This window comes from Leucoraja erinacea, chromosome 27 (assembly GCF_028641065.1).
Source record: "Leucoraja erinacea ecotype New England chromosome 27, Leri_hhj_1, whole genome shotgun sequence".
Lineage (NCBI taxonomy): Eukaryota > Metazoa > Chordata > Chondrichthyes > Rajiformes > Rajidae > Leucoraja > Leucoraja erinaceus.
This window is the reverse complement of record NC_073403.1, coordinates 2275435-2300345: the sequence shown is the minus strand read 5'-3', so window position 1 is coordinate 2300345 and position 24911 is coordinate 2275435. Positions and strand designations below refer to the sequence as shown.

The 24911-nt window shown below is 45.5% G+C and overlaps 1 protein-coding gene and 1 long non-coding RNA gene across 2 annotated transcripts in view; one reads left to right on the top strand and one right to left on the bottom strand.

The window, feature by feature from the left end:
• The first annotated feature begins 768 nt into the window (after positions 1-768).
• On the top strand, positions 769-6532 carry LOC129710089 (uncharacterized). The gene is made up of 2 exons (XR_008725632.1): positions 769-954; positions 5128-6532. It is a non-coding gene; the product is annotated as an uncharacterized LOC129710089 (long non-coding RNA).
• A 5055-nt stretch (positions 6533-11587) lies between these two features.
• LOC129710088 (ADP-ribosylation factor-like protein 5B) overlaps positions 11588-24911 on the bottom strand; it is a 32236-nt gene continuing 18912 nt past the window's right edge. The window contains exons 3-6 of the mRNA XM_055656802.1: positions 23149-23296; positions 16160-16243; positions 14590-14741; positions 11588-12287 (exon numbers count right to left, since the gene is read on the bottom strand). Of these exons, the coding sequence (XP_055512777.1) occupies positions 12239-12287; positions 14590-14741; positions 16160-16243; positions 23149-23296 (433 nt within the window). The 3' untranslated portion in view covers positions 11588-12238. The remainder of the gene's footprint in view (positions 12288-14589; positions 14742-16159; positions 16244-23148; positions 23297-24911) is intronic.

Below are 24911 nucleotides of genomic sequence, written 5' to 3'. Positions count from 1 at the left end.
CTCGTTGCATCTCCCCTTTTCCTAATCGGCCACTATTCAGATAATAGTCTACTTTCCTGTTTTTGCCACCAAAGTGGATAACCAAGTGGATAATTATACTGCATCTGCTATGCATTTGCCCACTCACCCAGCCTATCCAAGTCACCTTGCAGCCTCCCAGCATCCTCCTCACAGCTAACACTGCCCCCCAGCTTTGTGTCATCCGCAAACTTGGAGATATTGCATTCAATTCCCTCGTCCAAATAATCCTCATCTTTGGACACCCTGTGCGTAGGGGAGAGGGTAGGGCTGAAGATGTCCTGGTTGGGTTGCTCCTGGGCCCGGCCAAGCTGGCCATCCGCGATTCACGGCGCCAGACGGCGGAGGGCTCTACCCGAGCCAGCTGCCTGCCCCTTTTCCGGGGTTACGTCCGTGCCCGGGTGGGATTAGAAAAGGAATACGCCCTGTCTACGGGCACCCTGAGGGAGTTCCGGGACCGCTGGGCTCCGCAGGGTGTTGAATGTATCCTCAATAAGGATTGTATCATAGTTTATTATGGATATATGTTTGTATTGTATTATGGTGGTGGGTTCGGGCTTGTTTTATTGTAGTGTAAATATTATTTTTTAATAATTGAATAGATTTTTTGATTAAAAAAAAAAACCAAAAAAAAAAAAAAAAAAAAACCAGGTTGAAGACATTTGTGTCTCTCTCTATACTCAGTGTAAACCTGCAGTTGCTTCCTACACATGAAACCTTTGCTGCTTGCATTGCTCTAGGAGCCCGCTGCCAACTGGACGGAGACTGCGCTGGCTCCATGTGCTGCGCACGGCATCACGGCGAAATGATCTGCAAGAAGAGGTTAACCTTTGGCATGGATTGCTATGTACCCGACGGTGGGCTGGCCTACAGCATCAACCAGCTCTGCCCCTGTGACACGGGGCTCGTGTGCAGGAGCGGCAGGGTCACACGAGAGTAAGTACAAGATGCAACAAGCCTGCGGTCACTCTAGTCCAAAACAATCTGCATCTCATGATCACAGCCCTCATCTCAGTCTGAAGAAGGGTCTCGACCCGAAACGTCACCCATTTCTTCCATCCAGAGATCCTGCCTTTTCCACTGAGTTACTCCTAGCATTTTGTATCGATCTCCTGATCACTATCTGTACCGATCATTTTCAGTTCATAAGTCGTGGGAGCAGAATTAGGCCATTCGGCCCATTGTCTATTCCACCATTCAATCATTGTTGATCTATCTTACCTGCTCCTTTCTATCTTGGTTTTTCTTTCGTTAGTAATTGTATCTTTAAGGTGGTTCAGAGCAACTGACTCTGTACGATGGCAAAAATACAAATCCTTAACTTGAGCCACACAGTGTGGTCCCTCAACATAACGGATGGATTTTGGGTTGGCAAGACACAAAATGCTGGGGTAATCCCTGGAGAATATGGATATGGTGACGTTTCAGATCAGGACTCTGCTTCAGTTTGATGAAGGGTCCCAACTCGAAATGTTACACAAAATTGCTGGAGAAACTCAGCGGGTGCAGCAGCATCTATGGAGCGAAGGAAATAGGCGACGTTTCGGGCCGAAACCCTTCTTCAGACTGATGGGGGGGTGGGGGAGAAGGAAGGAAAAGGGGAGGAGGAGGAGCCAGAGGGCGGGCGGATAGAGGGTTAGGGTGGGAGGAGACAGTAAGGGCTAGCAAAATTGGGAGAATTCAATGTTAATGCCATCCGGACGCAAGCAACCCAGGCGGAATATGAGGTGCTGTTCCTCCAATTTCCGCTCTTGCTCACTCTGGCAATGGAGGAGACCCAGGACAGAGAGGTCGGATTGGGAGTGGGAGGGGGAGTTGAAGTGCTGAGCCACCGGGAGGTCAGGTTGGTTATTGCGGACCATTGTTATCAATCCATGTTCAGTTTAGAGATACAGCGCGGAAACAGGCCCTTCGGCCCACCGGCTCCGTGCCGACCAGCGATCCCCGCTCACTAACACTATCCTACACCCACTAGGGACAATTTTTACATTTACCAAGCCAGTTAACCTACAAACCTGCACGTCTTTGGAGTGTGGGACGAAACCGAAGATCTCGGAGAAAACCCACGCAGGTCACGGGGAGAACGTTCTCCAGAGCCTGACCCGCTGAGTTCCACCGGAACTTTGTGTCTGTCCTTGGGTACATTTTGCTTTTCATCCAAATCGCTGGTGGGAAATGAAAATCCACCACAGATTTGTGACCCTCACGACAGTAGTCATCACCTCCTAACTCAAAAGCAACTAGTCAATTCCCGTTGTATTAGACTTCAGAGATACAGCGCGGAAACTGACCCCTCGACCGATCGAATCTGCGCCGACCAGCGATCCCTGTACACTAGCACTATCCTACACACTAGGGACAATTTACAATTTTACCTGCTTTTTTACACTGAAGTTAGACACAAAATGCTGGAGTAACCCAGCGGGACAGGCAGCATTTCTGGAGAGAAGGAATCGGTGATGTTTCAGGTCGAGACCCTTCTTCCGACAGAGTCCGGTGGGGGGGGAAGAGAGAGAGTGTCTAGAGATATGGAGGGGGAAGGCGAGAAAACACCAGATCAAAGCAGACAATGGTACGGAAATGTAGAATGGTTAATTGTTAGCTGAGGGGAAGGTGGCAAGGGTGGTATGCCTCCTTGTCAGGGAGAACTATTGCTCAAACTCAGTACAGACAGCACCATAGACAGGATCCAACCAGGGTCTCTGGCGCTGTGAGGCAGCAACTCTACCGCTGTGCCACCCTGTTTTCTGTTTGGGAAGCAATTCACAATCCACGGCAGTTTAGCAGACCAAATACCGCATGCTGCAACCTTAGTTAGAACACCTTTGATGTGGTAACTTAAACGTTCTACTGAAAGTCAGTACAAACCATTTGCTCTCATGTTCTGCAAGCTGCAGATGTGAAAGATATGCGATGGATGACGGGGTGACAGTCGATACATTCCTCCTCTCCAGTGTAGGGCAGCGTTAGTGTGCGGGGATCGCTGGTCGGCGTGGGCTCGCTGAGCCAACAGGCCTGTTTCCGCGCTGTATCTCTACACATACAAAATAGGTGCAGGAGTAGGCCATTCGGCCCTTCGAGCCTGCACCGCAATTCAATATGATCATGGCTGATCATCCAACTCAGTATCCCGTACCTGCCTTCTCTCCATACCCCCCGATCCCCTTAGCCACAAGGGCCATATCTAACTCCCTCATAAATATAGCCAATGAACTGTGGCCTCAACTACCTTCTGTGGCAGAGAGTTTCCAGAGATTCACCACTCTCTGTGTGAAAAATGTTCTTCTCATCTCGGTCCGAAAAGACTTCCCACTTATCTTTAAAAGATTTCCCCCTTATCCTTAAACTGTGACCCCTTGTCCTGGACTTCCCCAACATCGGGAACAATCTTCCTGCATCTAGCCTGTCCAACCCCCTAAGAATTTTGTAAGTTAGCTAAACCAAACTAAGATGCTGCCTGATCTGCTGAGTTAATGCCCCCTGTCCCACTTAGGAAACCTGAATGGAAACCTCTGGAGACTTTGCGCCCCACCCAAGGTTTCCGTGCGGTTCCCGGAGGTTTTTGTCAGTCTCCCTACCTGCTTCCACTACCTGCAACCTCCGGCAACCACCTGCAACCTCCGGGAACCGCACGGAAACCTTGGGTGGGGGGCGCAAAGTCTCCAGAGGTTTCCATTCAGGTTCCCCAAGTGGGACAGGGGCATTACTCCAGCACTTTGTCTATCTTCTTTCCAAACATGATCTCTTAGACAAACCATATTTACTCCTCAAAATATCATGTAACCATTATGGTAAAAATAGATTTGAGTATTTTCCTTTGATCGATGCTTGGTCATGGAAATAGAGTGGTTCAGCACAGAAACAGGCCCTTTGGCCCATCTTCTCTATGCCAACCACGATCCCCCAGCTATGCTAGTCACATATCCCTTTAAGCCTTTCCTATTTACCTGTCCCAATGTCCCTATTGTACCTGCCTCACCTACTTCCTCTGGCAGCTCTTCCCATATACCTATCATCCCAAGTGAAAAGGTTGCCTCTCGGGTTCCTGTTAAAGTTTTTCCTTCTCGTCTCCCACCTGAAACCTGTGCCCTCTGTTTCTTGTGTAGAAAGGAACTGCAGATGCTGGCTTATAGCGAAATGCTGGAGTAACTCAGCGGGTCAGACAGCATCTCTGGAGAAAAAGGATGGGTGACATTGAGTTTGGTCCAAAGAAGGGTCCCAACCCAAAATGTCACCCATCCCAAAATCCAGAGATATTGCCTGACCTGCTGAGCTACTCCAGCATTTTGTACCTACCTGCTAGTTCTTGATTCCTCTATCTTTTCTTACAGGGTTATATATCTTTACATCAGTGTGAAATATTCTAGATCCAGGGGATGTTGGTGGATAATGATCAGCGTATCCCTTACCACCTTCCTCTAAACTGTTTGTTACCAATATCAATTATAATACCCTGGGTGGCACGGAAGACAGACACAAAGAGCTGGAGTAACTCAGCAGGTCCAATGCCTTCTCCGGAGAAAAGTAATAGAAACATAGACAATAGGTGCAGGAGTAGGCCCTTCGAGCCAACACCACCATTCAATATGATCATGGCTTATCATCCAAAATCAGTGTCCCATTAATGCCCATTTCCCCATATCCCTTGAATTCCTTAGCCCGAAGAGCTAATAGGTGACGTTTCGCATTGAGACTGACCCGCTGAGTTGTGGGCGCAGCAGGTAGAGCTGCTGCCTGACAGCACCAAAGACCCGGGTTCAATCCTGACTGTGGATGTTATCTGTATGAAGTTGTACTTTCTCCCTGCAACCTGCATGGGTTTTCTCCTACTCAAGATGCACACGTTTGCAGGTTAATTGGCCGGGCAAATTGTCCCTAGTATGCCATGGAAGGGCCAAATGGCCAACTCCTGCACCTATGTTGCTGGCTCGAATGGCCTACTCCTTCACCAATTGTCTGTTGTCAAAGGTCTAAATGATTCGCAACCCAACCGGTAAATCTTCCTTACTGCAATGGCTTTCAATCCTCTCCTTGCCCTGATATGATAATGGAGATGATAGTCTTCCTTAGACTTCAACTTAAAATATGTTTTTTTTTTTTTTTACACAGGAAAGAGTTTGATTACTGGGGATACACCAACAGCTGGCAATGCCTAAACCCATCCTTGCCCTGACCAACCAACACCGACGGCCCACAGTTGTATGTTTTAACGTTGTAAATACCTGATGTAATATAATCCTAATAAATAGAACAGTTCAAATGATTCAATGTAAATAATGACTGGTCGCAACACCAGTGTTGATGAATGTAATAAAATCCTGTACAGTATCGACAATGCCCATTGCTCCTGGAACACTATTTGCCCCAACGGCAGACTCGCCATTCATTGCCTGAACGGCTGTTCCATGTGTGAACATTTTAGGACGACTAACCTCACTAGAGATGAAACAGTGAGTGAAGTTTGTATGGAAGGACACACACACACACACACACACACAGTGCTGGAGTAACTCAGGGGGTTAGGCACCATCTCTGGAGAACATGGATAGGTGACGTTTCAGGTCGGGACCTTTCTTCAGACCGATTGTGGTGGGGTTGGTGGGGCTGGGTCTGGGTGAGTTAGGAGGAGTAGGAGGGAGAGAGGAGAGGCAGGACGGGGTGGGAGATTGCAACCTTCACGTGGTCCGCCCTGTTTTGACGAATGCAATCAACCCGGCGTGCACAATCAAATAGAACAAGTTGTCCTTCAACTTTAGGCTGTGCATGTCCTACGCAAGAAGAAGAAGGAGCAGGATAAAATGTGGCAATAGCTGAACACAGGCAAGAGGGTAGGGGTGCCACCATGTGTGCAGGCTGGCAGTAGACAAGACTATTTGGTGACATTTTGTAACTTTGCCACGTTTTGGTGCCGACAACACTTGTGAGCTGCTGAGGTGAGGTCTCCCTATTCATTGCCACTCCCATTCAAGGCTTTGGAGGCAGTCAATGGATATTTTTAAGGCAGAGATAGATTCTTCATTAGTCCGGGTGGGTGTCAGGGGTTATGGGGAGAAAGGAAGAGAATGGAGTTAGGAGGGAGAGATAGATCAGCCATGATTGAATGATGGAGTAGACTTGATGGGCCGAATGGCAGAATTCTGTCCCTACCACTTGAGAACTGCACGATGTCACTGGGCTGTATGCAAAGCAAATCATTTCACTGTACCTAGGTACACCCAACAACAAAATAATAGAATCATTTATAATAACTTCAGATTTTGCTTTGTGAAGAAAAATTACCCAAAGACACAAAATAAAACATCCATTGAAAAAAAAAAAAAATTCACAAAAAATTTATTTAAAACACATGCGGTAACACATGTCCTTGGAATGAAAAATGTTTCTCAATGTACAGTTTACACAGAAGAGTGCACAATGTTGTCAGTAACATGACCGTTTGAATACTCGCTCTCTTCCTCACTTCTGAGGAGAGTCCCCTGTTAAATATTAATACTTAAATAGATTTTTTTTTTTTTTAAACAAAAGAAAATTGATGAAGCTGACATCAGAGTGGCCACCATCAGAGAAAGCCACATGATTGGTGGTCTCTGAATAGCCAAAGACAAAAGCGTGATTACAAAAACGGTCTCAGGAACCAGGGAGGGGAATACATGATAACACATATGCAGACGGTACAGTCTCCATCGAGATTAAGTTCACAGTTGGTGGAGGTAGAGCATTTCCAAGAAATCCCTTGGGTCCATCTGACCTAAAAAGGCTCCCAAAAAATCTTAAAACTTCATCTATACTTATAAATCTAAAAGGAGCTTAGTTCGAACCACTGTCCCACAGAGACAACTGCTTTTTTGACAATGATTTGATTCGGGGAGAGGTGCTGATTAGAGAGGTCCCTGAATGTATCGCACCATTCTAGCAATCTCGATGAATAAAAATCACACCACAACTCAGCGAGGGCTTGGCTTCATCTTCAGCACCAGGTAATCCCATGAAAATTCCTGGCTTCCCACAGCAGTTCATTACAATTTACACTTCGAGAAGAACATATACATCCTCCTGAAGGTGATAAAGTTGCTAAGGCAGATTAAATGTCCATAAGAACCATGATATCCCTCCATTTTCACAAGGATGTCAATATCTCCCAGCTTGTCACACCCACGGTGAAAGTAGCAATTTAAAGCGAGTGCCTTCCATTAGCTAATACAAGCCTGACTAAACGACTGAAGGCGCCTCTCCCCACATTTGCTGCACGCAAATGCTTTAAAAGTTTGAAAAGAGTCGCCTGACAACCAGTCAAAATATGCCTGCAGATTCGCCCTTCTGAAGAACATAAACACAAACCAAAGGCAGTGAAAGACCAACATTAAATTGCAACCATTTCCCCACAAATAATGCTCAGAATTTGTTTTCATTGACTAGGGTCAAGAGCGATTTGGCTGGACAACCATTAGCAAATTGATCAAATTAGCACATTTGGTGTAGCCAGTGCCCTATTCCCTCCTGCCCCTTGAATTTCAAGGAATAATAGCAGCAAGCACGAAACACTGGGGGATCTAGCAACACCTCATTCCCATCTACTCACAGGAGCCAAACAACAATGTGAATGAAACAGGACAAAAGGTGAAGCACTGAGCCCGGACACCATCAAATACATCCCGAGATCTGGACCACAAGGAAAATCAAAGCTGTTTCTCAGTCACGAACACATCTGGGGGAAATGCTCACTGCAACCCATGCGTGGGGGAGTTATGCCATATGACCAAGAGGCTGCAGAAACTCCACCCAGATTTCAAGTCCCAATTCCTCATGTCGCAGTATAAAGGCCCCGCCCCACTTTCACAACCTAATTCACCCCGAGTTCGCCCTCGAATCATACTCGCAGCATGGTTGTCACGAGGTGGTAGGTAGGTAGCTTGTGATTCTAGTCGTTAAATTACACTCTTCCCCAAAACCAACTAGATAGAACTTTTTCCCAGGTCTAACAAACCCAGAGAAAATCCGCCAAGAGGCACTTCACCACCAAGGTACATCATCTTTCTTGTATGGACATACCCGGAAACAGCATTGCTTATAGAAGGACCAAAGCACCTACAGGGACTGTGACCATGCAGCTTCATCATGGCCGATCCCTAGATGCATTATGGATTCGAAAATACTGTCCAGTGACAAAGCAATGTATTAAAATCTGAGAAGTAGCAAAGGATCAAGTCAAAATTAGGGTTGAGGGGGGGGGAAAACAGAGGACCAACGAGAAAGAAAAATATTTTGACCTAATGTTCTAAATTATGTGCAGGCAGATAGGAGTTGGTCTTGGCATCACTTCCAGCACAGACACTGTTGGCTGCAGGACGTGTTCCCGTGCTGTACTCTGTACTATTTTAACTGTAAAACCTCACCAACCACCTCCGACAAACTGACTCAAACACATTCACCCTTCGACCCATTTGCTGCACACATCCATTCATCACGGAGGACCAATAACAAAGGAAGCAATGAGCCCAACTGTTGAACTGTAGAAAAGTAAATGCTGTGTGAACAGCCACCTAGGGTGTGGTGTCAGGATGAAAATAGTCGAGAGGGTGTAACAAAACCGAACCCAGTGATTATTTTCAGCAGGGATTAGACAAAATTCTTGAATGAATCCGACAACAAAATAAAAAGTGAACTTGTTTTCCCAGGCCAATCTTGGCAAGAGCACAATGCCCGTTACCCCTCTCCATTTTCATGTCCCTGTTCCTTACCGAGACCAATTCGCAGGCACTGTTGAAGCCTCACGTTAACAGGCCCGACATAAAACGCACACCAATCCCACCTTCACTTCCAATGTCAAATTTCAGCCGCCTCGCTTCATTGAAAGGTGGAATCTTGGCGATGAATAAAAATGTGAAACAAAGCCTAGAGCCTAAGCTCGACTTTGGCGGCTGAATTTTGGGCAGAGATGAGAGAGTGGGACTTTGGAACCGTGTTCACTCTGTGGTGCTATGCTTCATTAAATCATTGATGCAGAAACCCTATCACCGCTAAATTCTTTAACTCGGTGGCAATTATGTTTAAAAGGCAGCAGTAATATTTAAATTAATTATTCAGATGGGTGCAATATGAGATTGGAGGTAGAATCTATTATCCCGATGTTCAGATCAATGTTCTTGACAAAGGAGAGGGATGGCTTCTTCAATCTCAGTTACATTGTGGCTAAAGTAGCTTCAATGACATTCACACAAATCTCAGAACAGGTGTCACAGATGCAAGCTAGAGATTCAATTGCAGTCAAGGTTCTTCCAGTAGAGCCTCCTGCACCCACAGGCAACAAGTTGCAACTGAAAAAAAGGCACGTTTTGCTCCAAATCCTGACATTAGTTCCCATTTGACCTTCCATCCAAGTCTAGACAATGTAAGCAACTCGCCATTTATAGAAAGGTTTTCTATTCACCCCCCCCCCCCACCAAGAAATGCGTCTCAGATATTTGATAGTTTCAAACTCCAGAGCCCAGCAACTTACAACATTCAACTCATTCAGTCACCATCCTGGTGCAATTTGGATGACCTGCCTCTAGTGTTTTAAAACGGCAAGTACAATACTTTCGAAAAGCACCACTGTTAAGAAACATCATCTAATTGTTTAGTTTACGAGCAAATTTGCAAGCTCCAAGCATACCACCGTTCAACTCAAGGAAGAGAGGAGGAGCAACAATGGTTGAAACATTACACGAGGATTAAAAAATTCTCATGCAAAGGTGAAAGAAGGCAGCATGGTTACATTTGGACAAAGCTATTTTTTCCATCTTTGCAGTGGAGCAGAACGACAGTGGCATTGGACATCCGCACATATATCTGGCTAGGAGAATAAATATTAAACATAAGGAAAGTCTTCTCTTAGTTTACCCTTCAAGTGGATGCACAAACTCGGAAGAGAAAGGATCAGCCAGGGCCAAAACTAAGGTCAGATTGGTGGAGATGTGAATGAAATGCACAAAAAAAAAAAAAAAAAAAAAAAAAAAGGGAGTGGCATCCAATTCTGCAAACAAAGACCAGCATATCGATTCTATCACTCGGGTACTTGATCACTGGACATCTTCGCTGCACTTTTAAGAATACAAGTCTACCGTTACAACTGGGGGGCATAAAATGTCCAACTCCATTTGCAGCGTGAATAGATTAAAATGCTTAGGGAGTCAAAAGTGCCGGAGAAACTCAGCGGGTGCAGCAGCATCTATGGAGCGAAGGAAATAGGCAACGTTTCGGGCCAAAACCCTGAAGGAAATAGGCAACGTTTCGGGCCAAAACCCTGAAGGAAATAGGCAACGTTTCAGGCCAAAACCCTGAAGGAAATAGGCAACGTTTCGGGACGAAACCCTTCCGGGTTTCGTCCCGAAACGTTGCCTATTTCCTTCGCTCCATAGATGAGTTTCTCCAGCACTTTTGTCTACCTTCAATTTTCCAGCATCTGCAGTTCCTTCTCGAAAATTAAAATGCCTACTCTAGTGAAACCCAACCCCCCCCCCCCCCAAATCAAATTAACAATCAGTCCAATCTGTTCCATTACTCGAACCTATGCTTCAGGCACTCCCCCAACTTTTGCCTGTTAATTAGTATATTGTTTAGGGATGGGGAATAGAAAAAAACTTCACATTGTAAAGCTTCACACGGCACTGATCCCAAAGAGGTCAGGAAGACTAAGATTTGACCCCTCACTTTTGTGCTTGAAATATGAAGCCAGCCCACTATCATCGCCAAAAGGATCAGCACGTTAGCCAGAGATTCTGTCTGGAAGGGGAGCGGTCACCAATATCTCTACCCCAGGGACTTTGCATTTGGTGCCAGAGCCATACTGAAATAGTTTCGTAATTCCACCCGCCCATGTTGGGAGTTTGATACTGTTAATGGGAGTTGGGTACTGTTAATGCAAGGACAAACACACAGTGCGACATTACCTTTAATCAAATGGAAGTTAGATTAAAAAAAACAAAAAAGCTGGAGAAACTCAACATCTATGGAGCGAAGGAACAGGCGACGTTTCAGGTCAAGACCCTTCCTCAATCAGATGGATGCCCGCCTATTATTGATTGAATTCAGATTTTAGCGGTTCCTTCCAGCAAGTTTGTTCAAGTTTCTCTGGCTAATTGGTACCGCCAAACTATCCTCGACTATGCAAATCCCATGCATGGGCTTGTTAGAATACACAACGTGGAAATCCGCGCACAAAACCTCAACAGCCAGATCTATTAGACAGGGTGGCATAAAGGTGGGATTTAACTGCTGAGGTGTTTTGTTGAATGAATGAGAGTAGCAGAGCTCAGTATGGAGTATCTGGGTAATAGCAAGATGGACCAGTTAAAGCAGGTCCAACTCCAATTGTTGAAAGAGGAATGTGCCTGGTGGTCGGTCTCAAGAGTTTTCACCGTCAATAAGCCAAAAGTGCGGCAATTCACTTCGCTATTGGAACGTTTCACGTTTCTTTTATACAAGATTTAAAAAAAAAAAAGAAAAATGCTGTACACTGGGACAGTTTTGTCAAATCTACTGACATTAGCTCCGAAGTGGAAAAAGTATGGATGTATCAAAGCCTCATCGCTCTAAGACTATTTATTCAAGCCCTAAAACAGACTTATACTGATCTTATGATATGCCATTCGATAGAATAAAACTGGTGAAGTTAAACGAGAAGCAAGACTGTTCCTGAGGTTCAAAAGAATTAAATACTCTTGGCAGTCAGGTCGGGAATTAAACGCATACCCCAAAGTCCGGGCCACACACAGGTCCTCGTTTTCCCACTTCAGCTGCGAGCACAAACACCAAGCCAGCTCAGTAACACACATTTCTCGAGTACTCAAAAGTTACCCATGAAATTTCGGAGCATTGCACACTGCAAGCAGTTTTCTCCTTTCACTTTTCTGACCCCGAGCCTGCACGCTTCCACGGTTAGTGTTGGGTTTTCTGGCGGATTCAGTCAATTAGTCTGTTCTGCACCTTGGACTGTGAGAGGTTAAAAATCCAGCACATTCGCACAAGGCCATTCTTTCCAGCGAGTTTAGTCCACCAGGAGATGGTTGTCCTTCAGTTCTGGGGCCAACTGCTTCGATTAGAAAGGATTCTCTGCACGTCATGTTTCAAGTGCCCAGCCAATAGCCACCTTCCAGTAGTTTAAGATCTGTCTTCCAAGAACAAGGCACCTGGTTACTGGCGAGTCAATTCTTTCCAAAGCTTTTTTTTGGTTTGCAAGTACCTATTTTGCCGATGTCTTCAAAGTCATCCATTCCAGCCCTTGACCCAACCTGAAAGTTTAAAAAATAAAGAATAAATATAAATATCACACTAGATTCAAATCTTGTGTAAAAGCAGACAGGCCTGGAGTACAATTAAGAGTTAGAATTGTAATTGATATGCACAATTCTCTGGCCCCACTAGCCTAGGTTTTGTAAACTCTGCTCAAGTGATCGATGCCCGTTTATATCCCACCAGCACAACTTCCAATACTGCAGTCTGGCCTTGGTAATAGGAGGGTAAAGTCACAGAACAGCACAGTGGTGCAGCAGAGTTGCTGTCTTATTGTGCCAGAGACTGGTGCTCGATCCTGTCTACGGGGAAGTCTGTACGCTCTCCCTGCGACTGCGTGGGTTTTCACCAGGGGCTCAGGTTTCCCCCCACATTCCAAAGATGATACGATATGAATGAACTTTATTTAACCCAGGATGGAAATTGGTCTACCAACAGTCATAAAACACAAGATACACGAAATTAAAGTGACAAGTGCAAGGGATTCGGGATGTGCAAAGATTGGGATGATGGCAGGTCAGTATACCTCACAACAGAAGGGGAGGAGTTGTACTCAATAGCCACAAGGAAAAAGGATTCTTAAACTGTGGCCCCTGGTTCTGTACTGCACCTTGGTGGAACGACGTGCAAGTTTGGCTTCTGTACTTTGTCCCTAGTGTACACGGATCGCTAGCCTAACAGTCAGTCAGAACCCAATTCCCATGGTTGAAATGTCAAAGATTAGAGGGCATGGCTTTACGGAACAAGGACAGAGTTTAAAGATGAGCAGCACAAGGTTGTTTATTTACCAGGGTGAGTGCCTTAAACACACTGCCAGGGGTGGTGGATGTAGATAAAATAGTGGTATACAAGAGATTTTTAGATTGCCACATGTACATGCAAGGAATGGAGGCATCTGGATCACATACAGCCAGAGGAGATGAGTTTAATTTGGGATCATGCTTGGCACAAACATGAAGGACCTGTTCCAGTGTTGCACCATACCAGGTTCATTGTACACTTTTGGAAACATAGAAACTAGGTGCAGGAGTAGGCCATTCGGCCCTTCGAGCCTGCACCGCCATTCAATATCATCATGGCTGATCATCCAACTCAGTATCCCGTACCTGCCTTCTCTCCATACCCCCTGATCCCCTTGGCCACAAGGGCCCCATCTAACTCCCTCTTAAATATAGCCAATGAACTGGCCTCAACTACCCTCTGTGGCAGAGAGTTCCAGAGATTCACCACTCTGTGTGAAAAAAAAGTTCTTCTCATCTCGGTTTTAAAGGATTCCCGCCTTATCCTTAAGCTGTGACCCCTTGTCCTGGACTTCCCCACATCGGGAACAATCTTCCTGCATCTAGCCTGTCCAACCCCTTAAGAATTTTGTAAGTTTCTATAAGATCCCCTCTCAATCTCCTAAATTCTAGAGAGTATAAACCAAGTCTATCCAGTCTTTCTTCATAAGACAGTCCTGACATCCCAGGAATCAGTCTGGTGAACCGTCTCTGCACTCCCTCTATGGCAATAATGTCCTTCCTCAGATTTGGAGACCAAAACTGTACGCAATACTCCAGGTGTGGTCTCTTTTGGCAGGTAAATCTTCACAGCATCAGAATCATGTACACATCCACCACAGATTGCACAGTACCCATGGCTCCAGAGCCACACCGAATTATCCATTTTGCTGGACCAGAGGTCAAGGCCTTTGGGGGCCACAATTACCGGCCCACAAAGTCGGCTCAGAAGTCCACAGTGGGAATGGATCTGCTGGCTGCGACAGGCCAGAGTCCCAGAACCCGGGCCGCATGTGGCAAATCCCAATGGGGTCAAGATCAGCCACATTGTCGGGGACTTCCCAGGAGAAGGGGGATTCAGGTGCATTCTCGTAATATTATCTGGATTAAAGGAGGCACCAGTCCCATATCAATATACTTGGCCGCTTTCAAAGCATCACTTATTGATGGTAGAGTCTTTCAAAACCATTATTTGCTAACACCAATACTCTGCAACCCCGTACGTCTCAACACTTGGCAGTTTCAGCCTTGTTTTATAAATGGGCTGTTGGAGAAGTTAAACTTTAATCTACTAGGCACTATTATACAAATGTCTTTTTATCAGATTCATGCACAATCTGACGTACAAAGAGACGGAACACTTTAATGATAGGCAGTGCTATTTCGGGGTCATACCCGAACTAGATTTGATATGAAAGCTAATTTTATGGATTTCAAATACATTAATTGTCCATACAATCATATTGAAATGAAAGATAAAACATTTTCCCTCAGGGCAAGCTCCGGCACTTGTAATACTAACCCTTCGCCTGTGAGTGCACAACAGGCCTGTATGTGCCATGGATGATCTTTAATGGATGTTAATGTTAGAAACTTGGAAATTTCAGCTGCCGACATAGAGTTCATCATGTCCTGCTTATTGGCAAACACCAACACAGCTGCCTTCCTGAGGTCCTGCCAGTGAGAACAAGATCGGGTTATAAGCCTTGAATAACAGCAATACCGTAGAGCATTCCATCACCAACACTGGAGAATGGGGAAAATCAGATAAGGTTCTGGGAATTAGTTTAGTTTAGAGATACAGCGCGGAAACAGGCCCTTCGGCCCACTGAGTCCCCGCTGCCCAGCGATCCCCAAACATTAACACTATCCTACACACACTCGGGACAATTTACACTTATACAGAGAATGCAAACCCAAGACAATTAACCTACACACCTGCACGTTATTCGAGTGTGGAAGGTCTCGGAGAAAACCCACTTAGTCGTGGGGAGAACGCACAAACTCTGCACCGACAGCACCCGTTGACAGGATCGAACCTGGGTCTCCGGCGCTGCAAGCGCTGTAAGGCAGCAACTCTGCCGTGCTGCTTTATTGCATTCCAGTCTCAGCATTCAAACCCCTTGAACGTGATTAACGAACAACCCCATGTACATCGATGAAACAGCACAAGGTGCAGAGCAGGTAGAGCTGCTGCCTCACTGCTGAGTCGGATCTTGCGTGCAGTACTTCGTATCAGCTCACCGCGAGGGAACGCTTTGATGAAATTCACGTCGACAGCATCGCCGTCTCCTCAAAGAAATCAAGGTCACCCAAAACACGAGGTCAACCCTTGCCTACGGTGTTATGTACTCTGTGTTCACCCTGTGATTGTGCCAAATCCCCTCCATATGCCAAAGGTGCGCACATTTTGGGCTTAATTTGCCATGTTAATTAGCTCAGCATGTAGGCGAGGTGCAGAATATTGTGGGGGAGGGGGGGGGCGAAGATTGATGGGAATGTTGAGGGAGGGGTGAAAATACAAAACCCAGCCCCGCGGCCTCGGCCAACCCACTCACGGTCCTCCCACTGTCTCTGCCGGCTGCGGGGCTGGGTTTTGTATTTCCACTCCTCCCTCAACATTCCCATTAATCTCCCCCCCCGCCCGCAATATTCTGCAGCTCAACTACGTGCCCAGTGACTATCATCGCCAGTGGCACGTCAGGCATTCGGGGGGGCGAGCAGGGCCAGGTTTGCCGTTTGCTTCCCCCAACAGTCCGCAGTCTGTCGGTCTAGTGGCAAACCCCGATAGGCAGCTGGCCACGGAACCCGACAAGTTCCAGACCCGAGGGGCTTCGGTTAATGCAGCGTGGCACAGACCAGGACACGGGCAACAATGCTGCTCAGCAGCAAGTTCCAAAACGTTGAAACGTTTTTGCAGTGGACGACAAGAGGCGTGCTGGACGTTAGGTAACAAGTGAATGATGATGAGAGATTCAGTGGATGAGCCAATGTAGCAGATTGAAAACAACTTGATGCACCACTGGGAAAACTATTTTCCTCTTGCATTTCACTGTTAATTTACGTGGTTCCACATAAGAAACAAATTGTACCTCATGTGCCAGCATTTTGTAGAGTTCCTCTTTCGTAAGTGTTAGTCGCTCCCTGTCTGTGCTGTCCACAACTAGAATGATGAACTGAAAATAACAAACATACATGATAATCACATCTGCTTTATACACACTTCCCATTCATTTACCCCAATGCTCTTTTTACCAGCGAATCCTGCCATGATTGAGGGGGATGCTCATTTCACATGCTGAAATCTGTCCTTTCATGTGCTGCTGGTCCTGTTCATTTAATAAATCCCCACTCATGGAATGTAGTCCTCGCTGGAAAAGCCGGCATTTAGTTTATCCCAAACGCTCAAGACCAGCGGTGCAGTGGTAGAGTGACTTTGTCACACTTGACTAGTCAGTGATATAAACTCCTTACACAACACGTATAGCCAGGATTGAACCCGGGTCTCTGGCGCTGTGACTAGTCAAATGTAACAACGCATCATTCATTGTACATTCTTCTCGTCACCATGAGGGTTTTCTCCCAGAGGTCTGGTTTCCTCCGACACTCCAAAACCGTACAGGTTTTTAGGTTAATTGGCTTTGATAAAGATTGTAAATTGTCCATAGCGTGTGGGGTAGTATTAGTGTGCAGGGATCACTGGTTGACGCAGACTCAGTGGATCAAAGGATGAGTATCTCTAAACTACCCCCTGCCAGGCAAGTATACTTGTATACGGTTTCTAGTGTGGGGTTAAAGGCCTGTCCCACTTGGCAGTAATTTGCGCGCTATTTACGGGACCTGGTCGCATGTGGGTAGCACCGGACGGGCGCATGGAGTGGCGTGGAGTTGTGTGCGATATCGCGCAGCGCGCCAGGATTTCGTGCTACACGTAATCTTCGCGCACCAGCGGCCAAGCGAGGCAGGGTAATGTTTCGGGTCGAGACCCTTCTTCAGACTGAAACATCATCCATGATGCTGCCAGTCCCGCTGAGTTACTCCTACATTTTGTGTCTATCTTCAATTTAAACCAGCATTCTCAGTTCCTTCCCACAAATTAATTTGGTCTGCAGCTTGCTACTTTTCATTCACCTCTATTTTTGGATAGGGGCATTTACATCTGCAGTTTTCCCCCCAATTGCTAGCACCACTCAAGAAACTGGAACATTTTAGAAAATCACCATAAATATTACAAACTGGGTAAATATCATAAACTGGGCATTCAAATGACGTCACGCGATCCAGAAGGCTGTGCGGACGCATGATGAAGCACACGACACTCACTGTCGAGTAAATGACGGCCAAGTAGGACAGGCCCTTTACTGAGCTAATGAGAAGACCAGCAGATGCCATCAGTTAAGTTTCCAACTTTGAACAGAACCTGGCAGCTTCATGAACACCAACCAACAGATTTGATTGCTATGCAAACACTAGAGTGCAAGAACAGCAGCAGCAAACTTCAAACATTAACAGCTTATTCAGAGGGGAGGTTTGTACAAATGCACAATCACAACTAGTCTTGAAAAAAAATGTAAAGTCAAATTTACATTATCTGAACAGCAACAATGAAGAGTTCATCTGAACTGCGACCCATTAATTCCATCTTCAGGTAATTAAAAACAATTAAAAAAAAAGAGTTTGCATGTTAGGAGGGAATTACATTCACTAAAGAAAGTAAGAGACCAGAGAATAGATCTAAAGTTTTTGAAAGAGCCAGTGGGGAGAGGTGCTGCTGTCATTCCAATAAGATTAGGTTCTGGAAAGCTCTGAAAGATTCAAAAGCAGCTCCAAAAGGCAATTGGCCCACAAATGCATTTTCATCAAGAAACCCAAGATAAAAAGTGTCATATTTACTTTTTCCACAAATTCTGATGGAACAATTTTTTTGGGCGGTGATTTACAAAATCTATAAAGACAAATTTCCATTATCGGAATAGCCGTCATGAAGGACAAAAATAGGCAAAGCCCTGGGGGAAGGGCAAGGCAGCGATTATTCAAAAGTCGTGAGCGTTTTGTCGTTATATGCCCAAAACAATGACATTCTTACTTGCAGCAGCACAACTGATATGCAACAGATTAGCTGCTCTTTCATGTGGCTTCAAACACTGTACAATTCCAGGAGTAAAATACAAGTAAAAGAAATTTGGTAAAAAATTAATAGTTGGCCATATAACACTGAAGTCTGGACTCCCCCAAACATGCTCCCGGTTGGGGCAGTCCAGAACCAGGGGCCACAGTTTAAGAATAAGGAGTAAGCCATTTAGAATGGAGACAAGGAAACATTTTTTCCCCTCAGAGAGAGTGGCGAGTCTGTGGAATCTCTGCCTCGGGGGGCGGGGGGCAGTGGGCAGTGGGAGGCAGGTTCTCTGGATGCTTTCAAGAGAGAGCTAGATGGGGCTCTTAAAAATAGCGGAGTCAGGGGATATGGGGAGAAGGCAGGAAGGGGGTACTGACTGGGGATGATCAGCCATGATCACATTGAATGGCGGTGCTGGATCGAAGGGCCGAATGGCCTACTCCTGCACATATTGTGTCTATCTATGCACACTTGACAGAGACCCAGTGTTGCAAGGCACATTTGTGTTTTTTGGTCCAAGCCCAAAGATAGTAACTTGATAACTTTTTCATTTTGCTAACTTCGCTTTCAAGTAATTAAAATAGCTGCCGTGGAAAATATTTGCAGTATTAGTCCGTCCAGATGAAAATATTTGAAATAAAAACAATTTTGCAGATACTTTCATATTTTAATACTTCTCAGGAAGGGGTGGGGAATAATTGAGCTAACTCTGCACATTGGCAGTGTTTGCACATCACCAGAGGGGAACTGGCTCCCTGCTGTGACTAACCCGTAAACTGCTGGCAAGGACAATATTATTCTCGTGATTAATTCACCGTGGGTAGGAAGGAATCGCAGATGTGTTTAAGAAGGAACTGCAGATGCTGGCATATCGAAGGTAGACAAATGTGCTGGAGAAACTCAGCGGGTGCAGGAGCATCTATGGAGCAAAGGAAATGGGCAACGTTTCGGGCAGAAACGTTGCCCATTTCCTTCGCTCCACAGATGCTCCTGCACCCGCTGAGTTTCTCCAGCATTTTTGTCTACCTAAGTAATTGCAGATGCTGGTTTACACCCAAGATAGTCACAAAATGCTGGAGTAACCCAGCGGGACAGACAGCATCTCTGGTGAGAAGGAATGGGTGATGTTTCGGGCAGAGATCCTTCTTCAGACTGCTGGGTCTCGACACGAAACGTCACCCTTTCTTTCTCTCCAGAGATGCTGCCTGGCCCGCTGATTAAATCACCTTGATGGAATTAAACAGGGAATTTGGGAATAAGAGCTCTCTTTTCCTGGTGGTGGAGACAAGATTTGATTTTTTTTTTTTTTTTTTTTTTTTTTAAAAGAATTTAAGACTTGAAAGGTACCACATAGCGATGGAAACGAGGCAACGTTGCACAGCCTCAGAAAATCTCCCATTTCATTTACGGTACAACTGTTGTGCCTTTACACATGATTGTGTAAGTGTGATTTTACTGTATTGTATGCAAAACAAAGCATTTCACAGTACATTTCTATGTAGTGACAAACTATTGTCATTTTGACTACTCTATGCAAATTTCTGGCAGTGCACCACAGCAGTTTAGAGACCCAGAAGCCAGCTCATGAATCTGCAGAGGCAAAATAACCATTTCCCCTTGATAGAGGGTTAAAGTGGATTCACCAGTACGAGTAGGAAGGAACTGCAGATGCTGGTTTAAACTGACCATAGACACAAAAAGCTGGAGTAACTCAGTGGAACAGGCAGCATCTCTGGAAGGAAGGAAGGAATGGGTGACGCTTCAAGTCGAGACGCTTGAGTATAGGAGCAGGGAGGTTCTACTGCAGTTGTACAGGGTCTTGGTGAGACCACACCTGGAGTATTGCGTACAGTTCTGGTCTCCAAATCTGAGGAAATACATTCTTGCCGTAGAGGGAGTACAGAGAAGGTTCACCAGACTGATTCCTGGGATGGCAGGACTTTCATACGAGGAAAGACTGGATAGACTCGGCTTGTACACGTTGGAATTCAGAAGATTGAGGGGGGATCTTATAGAAACTTACAAAATTCTTAAGGGGTTGGACAGGCTAGATGCAGGAAGATTATTCCCAATGTTAGGGAAGTCCAGAACTAGGGGTCACAGTTTAAGGATAAGAGGGAAATCTTTTAGGACAGAGATGAGGAAAACATTTTTTACACAGAGAGTGGTGAATCTGTGGAACTCTCCACCACAGAAGGTAGTTGAGGCCACAGTTCATTGGCTATATTTAAGAGGGAGTTAGATGTGGCCCTTGTGGCTAAGGGGATCAGGGGGTATGGAGAGAAGGCAGGGATGCGAGACCCAGTTGGATGATCAGCCATGATCATATCAAATAGCGGTGCAGGCTCGAAGGGCTGAATGGCCTACTCCTGCACCTATTTTCTATGTTTCTATCAAGAGCCTGTCCCACTTACGCCGGCACCCGTCATAGTCACAGCAGGTCGCTGAAAATTTTCAACATGTTAAAAATCCAGTGGCGACCAGAAAAAGGTTACGACTCTTTGGGCGCTACACACGACCATACAGGCGGCACCCCGCGACATCAGTTCCTGCCTTCTCCCCATATCCCTAATCTTTAAGAGCTCCGTCTAGCTCTCTTGAAACAACGCCTGTATGGTCGCGAGTAGTCCACCCAAAGAGTCGTTCCTTTATCTAGTCGCCGCTGGATTTTCAACATGTTGGAATTTTTCAGCGACCTGCTGTGACTATGACGGGTGCTGGCGTAAGTGGGACAGGCCGAAATAAATTGCGCAACTTGTTCAGACCCTTCATAGAAATAGACATAGAAATTAGGTGCAGGAGTAGGCCATTCGGCCCTTCGAGCCTGCACCGTCATTCAATATGATCATGGCTGATCATCCAATCAGTATCCCGTACCTGCCTTCTCTCCATACCCTCTGATCCCCTTAGCCGCAAGGGCCACATCTAACTCCCTCCCCAAAACGTCAACTACCCTCTGTGGCATTCTTCACCCTCTGTGTGAAAAAAGTTGCCCCCTGCTGTGTCCTGCTGAGTTTCCCAACATCAACATGATACTGGTTATGTCAAGAGGATGAGGTGAAACGTCACCCATTCTTTCCCTCTGGAGATGCTGCCTGTCCTGCTGAGTTTCACCAACATGATACTGGTCATGTCAAGAGGATGAAGTGTATTTTATTCTTTAAAAGCAACATGTTTGATGTAGTCTGGGGATGCCTGGGCTACCTGTGCACCCAGTTACAAGAGAAGCAGTGGATAATACCAAGACGCGGTTTGTACCAATCCCCAATAGAACTACAGTGGCCTAGTGGTAAAGTTGCTGCCAAATAATGCCCCTGTCCCACTTAGGAAACCTGAACAGAAACCTCTGAAGACTTTGCGCCCCACCCAAAGTTTCCGTGCGGTTCCCGGAGGTTTTTGTCAGTCTCCCTACCTGCTTCCACTACCTGCAACCTCCGGGAACTGCACGGAAACCTTGGGTGGGGCGCAAAGTCTCCAGAGGTTTCCTAAGTAGGACAGGGGCATTACAATGCTGGACGCCCAGGTCCGACCCCGACTACGTATGCTTCGGCACGGAGAGTTTGTATGTTGCCCCGGTTTCCCCTAATATTCCAAAGACATGCGAGTTTGTAGACCAATTGGCTTCACTGCAGTGTAGGGTAGAACTAGTGTACTGGTGATCGCTGGTCGGCATGGACCCTTCAGGCCCGTTTCCATGCTGTATCTCTAAATGAACCTGAAGCGCCTGACGTACTTCTGATCTAAGAATTTCACCGACTGAACACCAAATCACGTAGGTTTTACTTACAAAAAAAAAAAAAATGACAAGGTGAGTCGCCTTTTTGTAATTAAAACCTACATGCTTTGGTATTCAGTCGATGAAATTCTTAGATCAGAAGTACATCTCTGCAGGTCAAAGCATCGTCTTAATGCTTCCACACAAAACAGCACCATATGTTCATGAGTTCTAGGAGCAGAATTAAGCCATTTTGCTACCGAGTCACGGCTGATCGATCTTCCCCTCTCAACCCCATTCTCCGCCTTCTCCCCGTAACCCCTGACCCTTACTAATCAAGAATCTGTCAATCTGCGCCTTAAAACTACCCAATGACTTGCCTTAAAACTACCCAATGACTTGCCTTAAAACTACCCAATGACTTGCCTTCCACAGCCGTCTGAGAATAAATTCCACACTTTCACCACCCTCTGCATCTCCTTCCTAAATATCTCCTTTATATGAATTTGTTACCAGCACACTCTGCTGTACATTTATTGTCAGAGGTGCCACTGCAAGTAACATATCCACCATGAAGTTCACTTCAGTTCCTCTGTAGTATAGAAACAAGTGGTGCAGAGGACAAAAACAATCACTTCCTGGGCAGCTGAGGAAAGGGTGGGGTCAGGGGAGATAATAAATACAAGATATCAGAATGATTAGGGGAAAATAGGTGCATGCAATTATTCAGCAGCATAGGCATCGTGTGTAAGTTTTCTAAATACAGATGATCCACTGGATACTTATGAAATATGTAATTTGCCTATAACAGTCATTAAAGAGCATTAGGACAGACTAGTCACATGCTGTGCTCTAGTTTTAAGGCCAAGCTTCTCGCTTTACGCAAATCTTTCAATCAAAATACTACAATTAGATCACTCCTTTGATGTTAGTGTAAATTTACTCGATGTAACCAGTATGATTTTGGTTCATCAATACGGCCTCCAATCCAACACTCTTTTGTCTCCTTGATCTCTTCCTGCACCCATCTACCAACCCAACACCCTTTACCTGTACAACAATTAGTCTGAAGCGCCCCAACCCAAAACATCACCTGTCCATTTCCTCCACAGATACTGCCTAACCCGCCCGTTATTCCAGCATCCGCAGTCTCTCGTGTCTGCAAGCTTTCATTCCTCATTCCCAGCGGGATCCCGCCAGAGTGCAACATAACCACCACATTTTTGACCATGTCCAAAGAGTTCACGTACCTCTGTGTTTGTGTAATACGTACTCCACATTGAACGCAGCATGTCCTGCCCACCAATATCCCACATTAAGAAATGTGTGTTCTTTACAACTATTTCTTCCACGTTGCTGCCAATTGTGGGCGATGTATGGACCACCTCATTCATCAGGCTGAGGGAATCAAGCGGACAATTAGGTTGTAGGCTGAAGCCATCCATTGCAACCCAAGTGGAAAACTTGGGAGACTTCAATTCAGTTATTTACACTCTGGAGACGGCATTGCATTCAGCAGAGGGAATTGTACAGTTCTACGGCAAATAATCACAAACTGGTTGTCCGGCACTAACTTGTGCAAAAATACTTAAGTGAATGCCAGGGATGCTCCAGAATTGTTCTTTACTCAACAGACATTTATGGCAGCATTTCTCCTCAGTAGCAAAAAAACCCCATCACACTTAAAACAGTCATTAAAAGAATCCACTTCCTCCGTAGTATAGAGGCAAGGACCTAACTAACCATCCTTACTCTAGCCTCCTGGTTGAACAGACAAGGAACGGGTGGGGTCAGGGTAGACAATAAATACAAGATTGCAGTATGATCAGTTCCCCTAGCAGGGAAAAAGGTGCATGGAGTTATTCAGTAGGGGAATAGTGTTCTAAGGGGTTTCTACATAATGCAGATGATCTATTGGATACCCATGTGAAATATGTCATTTGCCTATAACAGCAACTTGAAAGAGCATTCGGACATGTTGTGCCCGGACACAGCTAGTTTTAAGGCCTAGCGTCTCCGCTTACTCAAATTTTTCATTCAAAATACTACAACTAGATCACTCATTTGATCTTGCACTTATAATGCAAATGTACTCTATACAACAAGATCCAAAGCAATGTAATAGGCCACATTTTACACAGGGCGATAGGTTTAAGGAACACGCTGACGGGAGAAGTGGAGAAGCAGGTGCTATAACAACATTTAAAACACATCCGGACAGGTACATGGATAGAAAAGGTTTAGAGGGACATCATAAGTGATAGCAGCAGAATTAGGCCATTCGGCCCGTCAATCATGGCCGATCTATCTCACCCTCCTAACCCCATTCTCCTGCCTTCTCCCCATAACCCCCGACATTGATCAAATAGGACTGGGCATTTGGCAGGCATGAATGAGTTGGGCCTGTTTGTGTGCTGTGTGGCTCCAAGCCATTGATGCTCTAAACTGCAATGAGACTCGTGTCAGCTCAAGACTTAGAAAAACTTGTACATGCCTTTATTACTAGTAGGCTAGATTATTGTAACGGTCTCCTTGCAGGTCTTCCGAAAAAAAACTGTCAGGCAGCTACAGCTTGTTCAGAACGCTGTTGCTAGAGTTCTAACAAAGACCAAAAAATTTGAACACATTACACCAATTCTTAAATCCTTACATTGGCTCCCTGTATGTCAGAGAATTGATTTCAAAATTCTGCTGCTCACCTATAAATCACTACATGGTTTAGGGCCAAAGTATATCACTGACATGCTTCCACTATATAAGCCTTCTAGACCGCTAAGATCTTCTGAGACCAATCTGTTAGTGATTCCCAGATTAAATACAAAACATGGGAAAGCAGGATTTAGTTACTATGCAACAAATAGCTGGAATAAACTTCCTGAAGATTTAAGACTTGCCTCAACTTTGACCACTTTTAAAACAAGACTGAAAACTTTTATGTTTACTTTAGCTTTCAGCTAAATCTTAACTACATTGCACTTTTAACTTTTGCACTTTTTATAATGCATTCTTAATT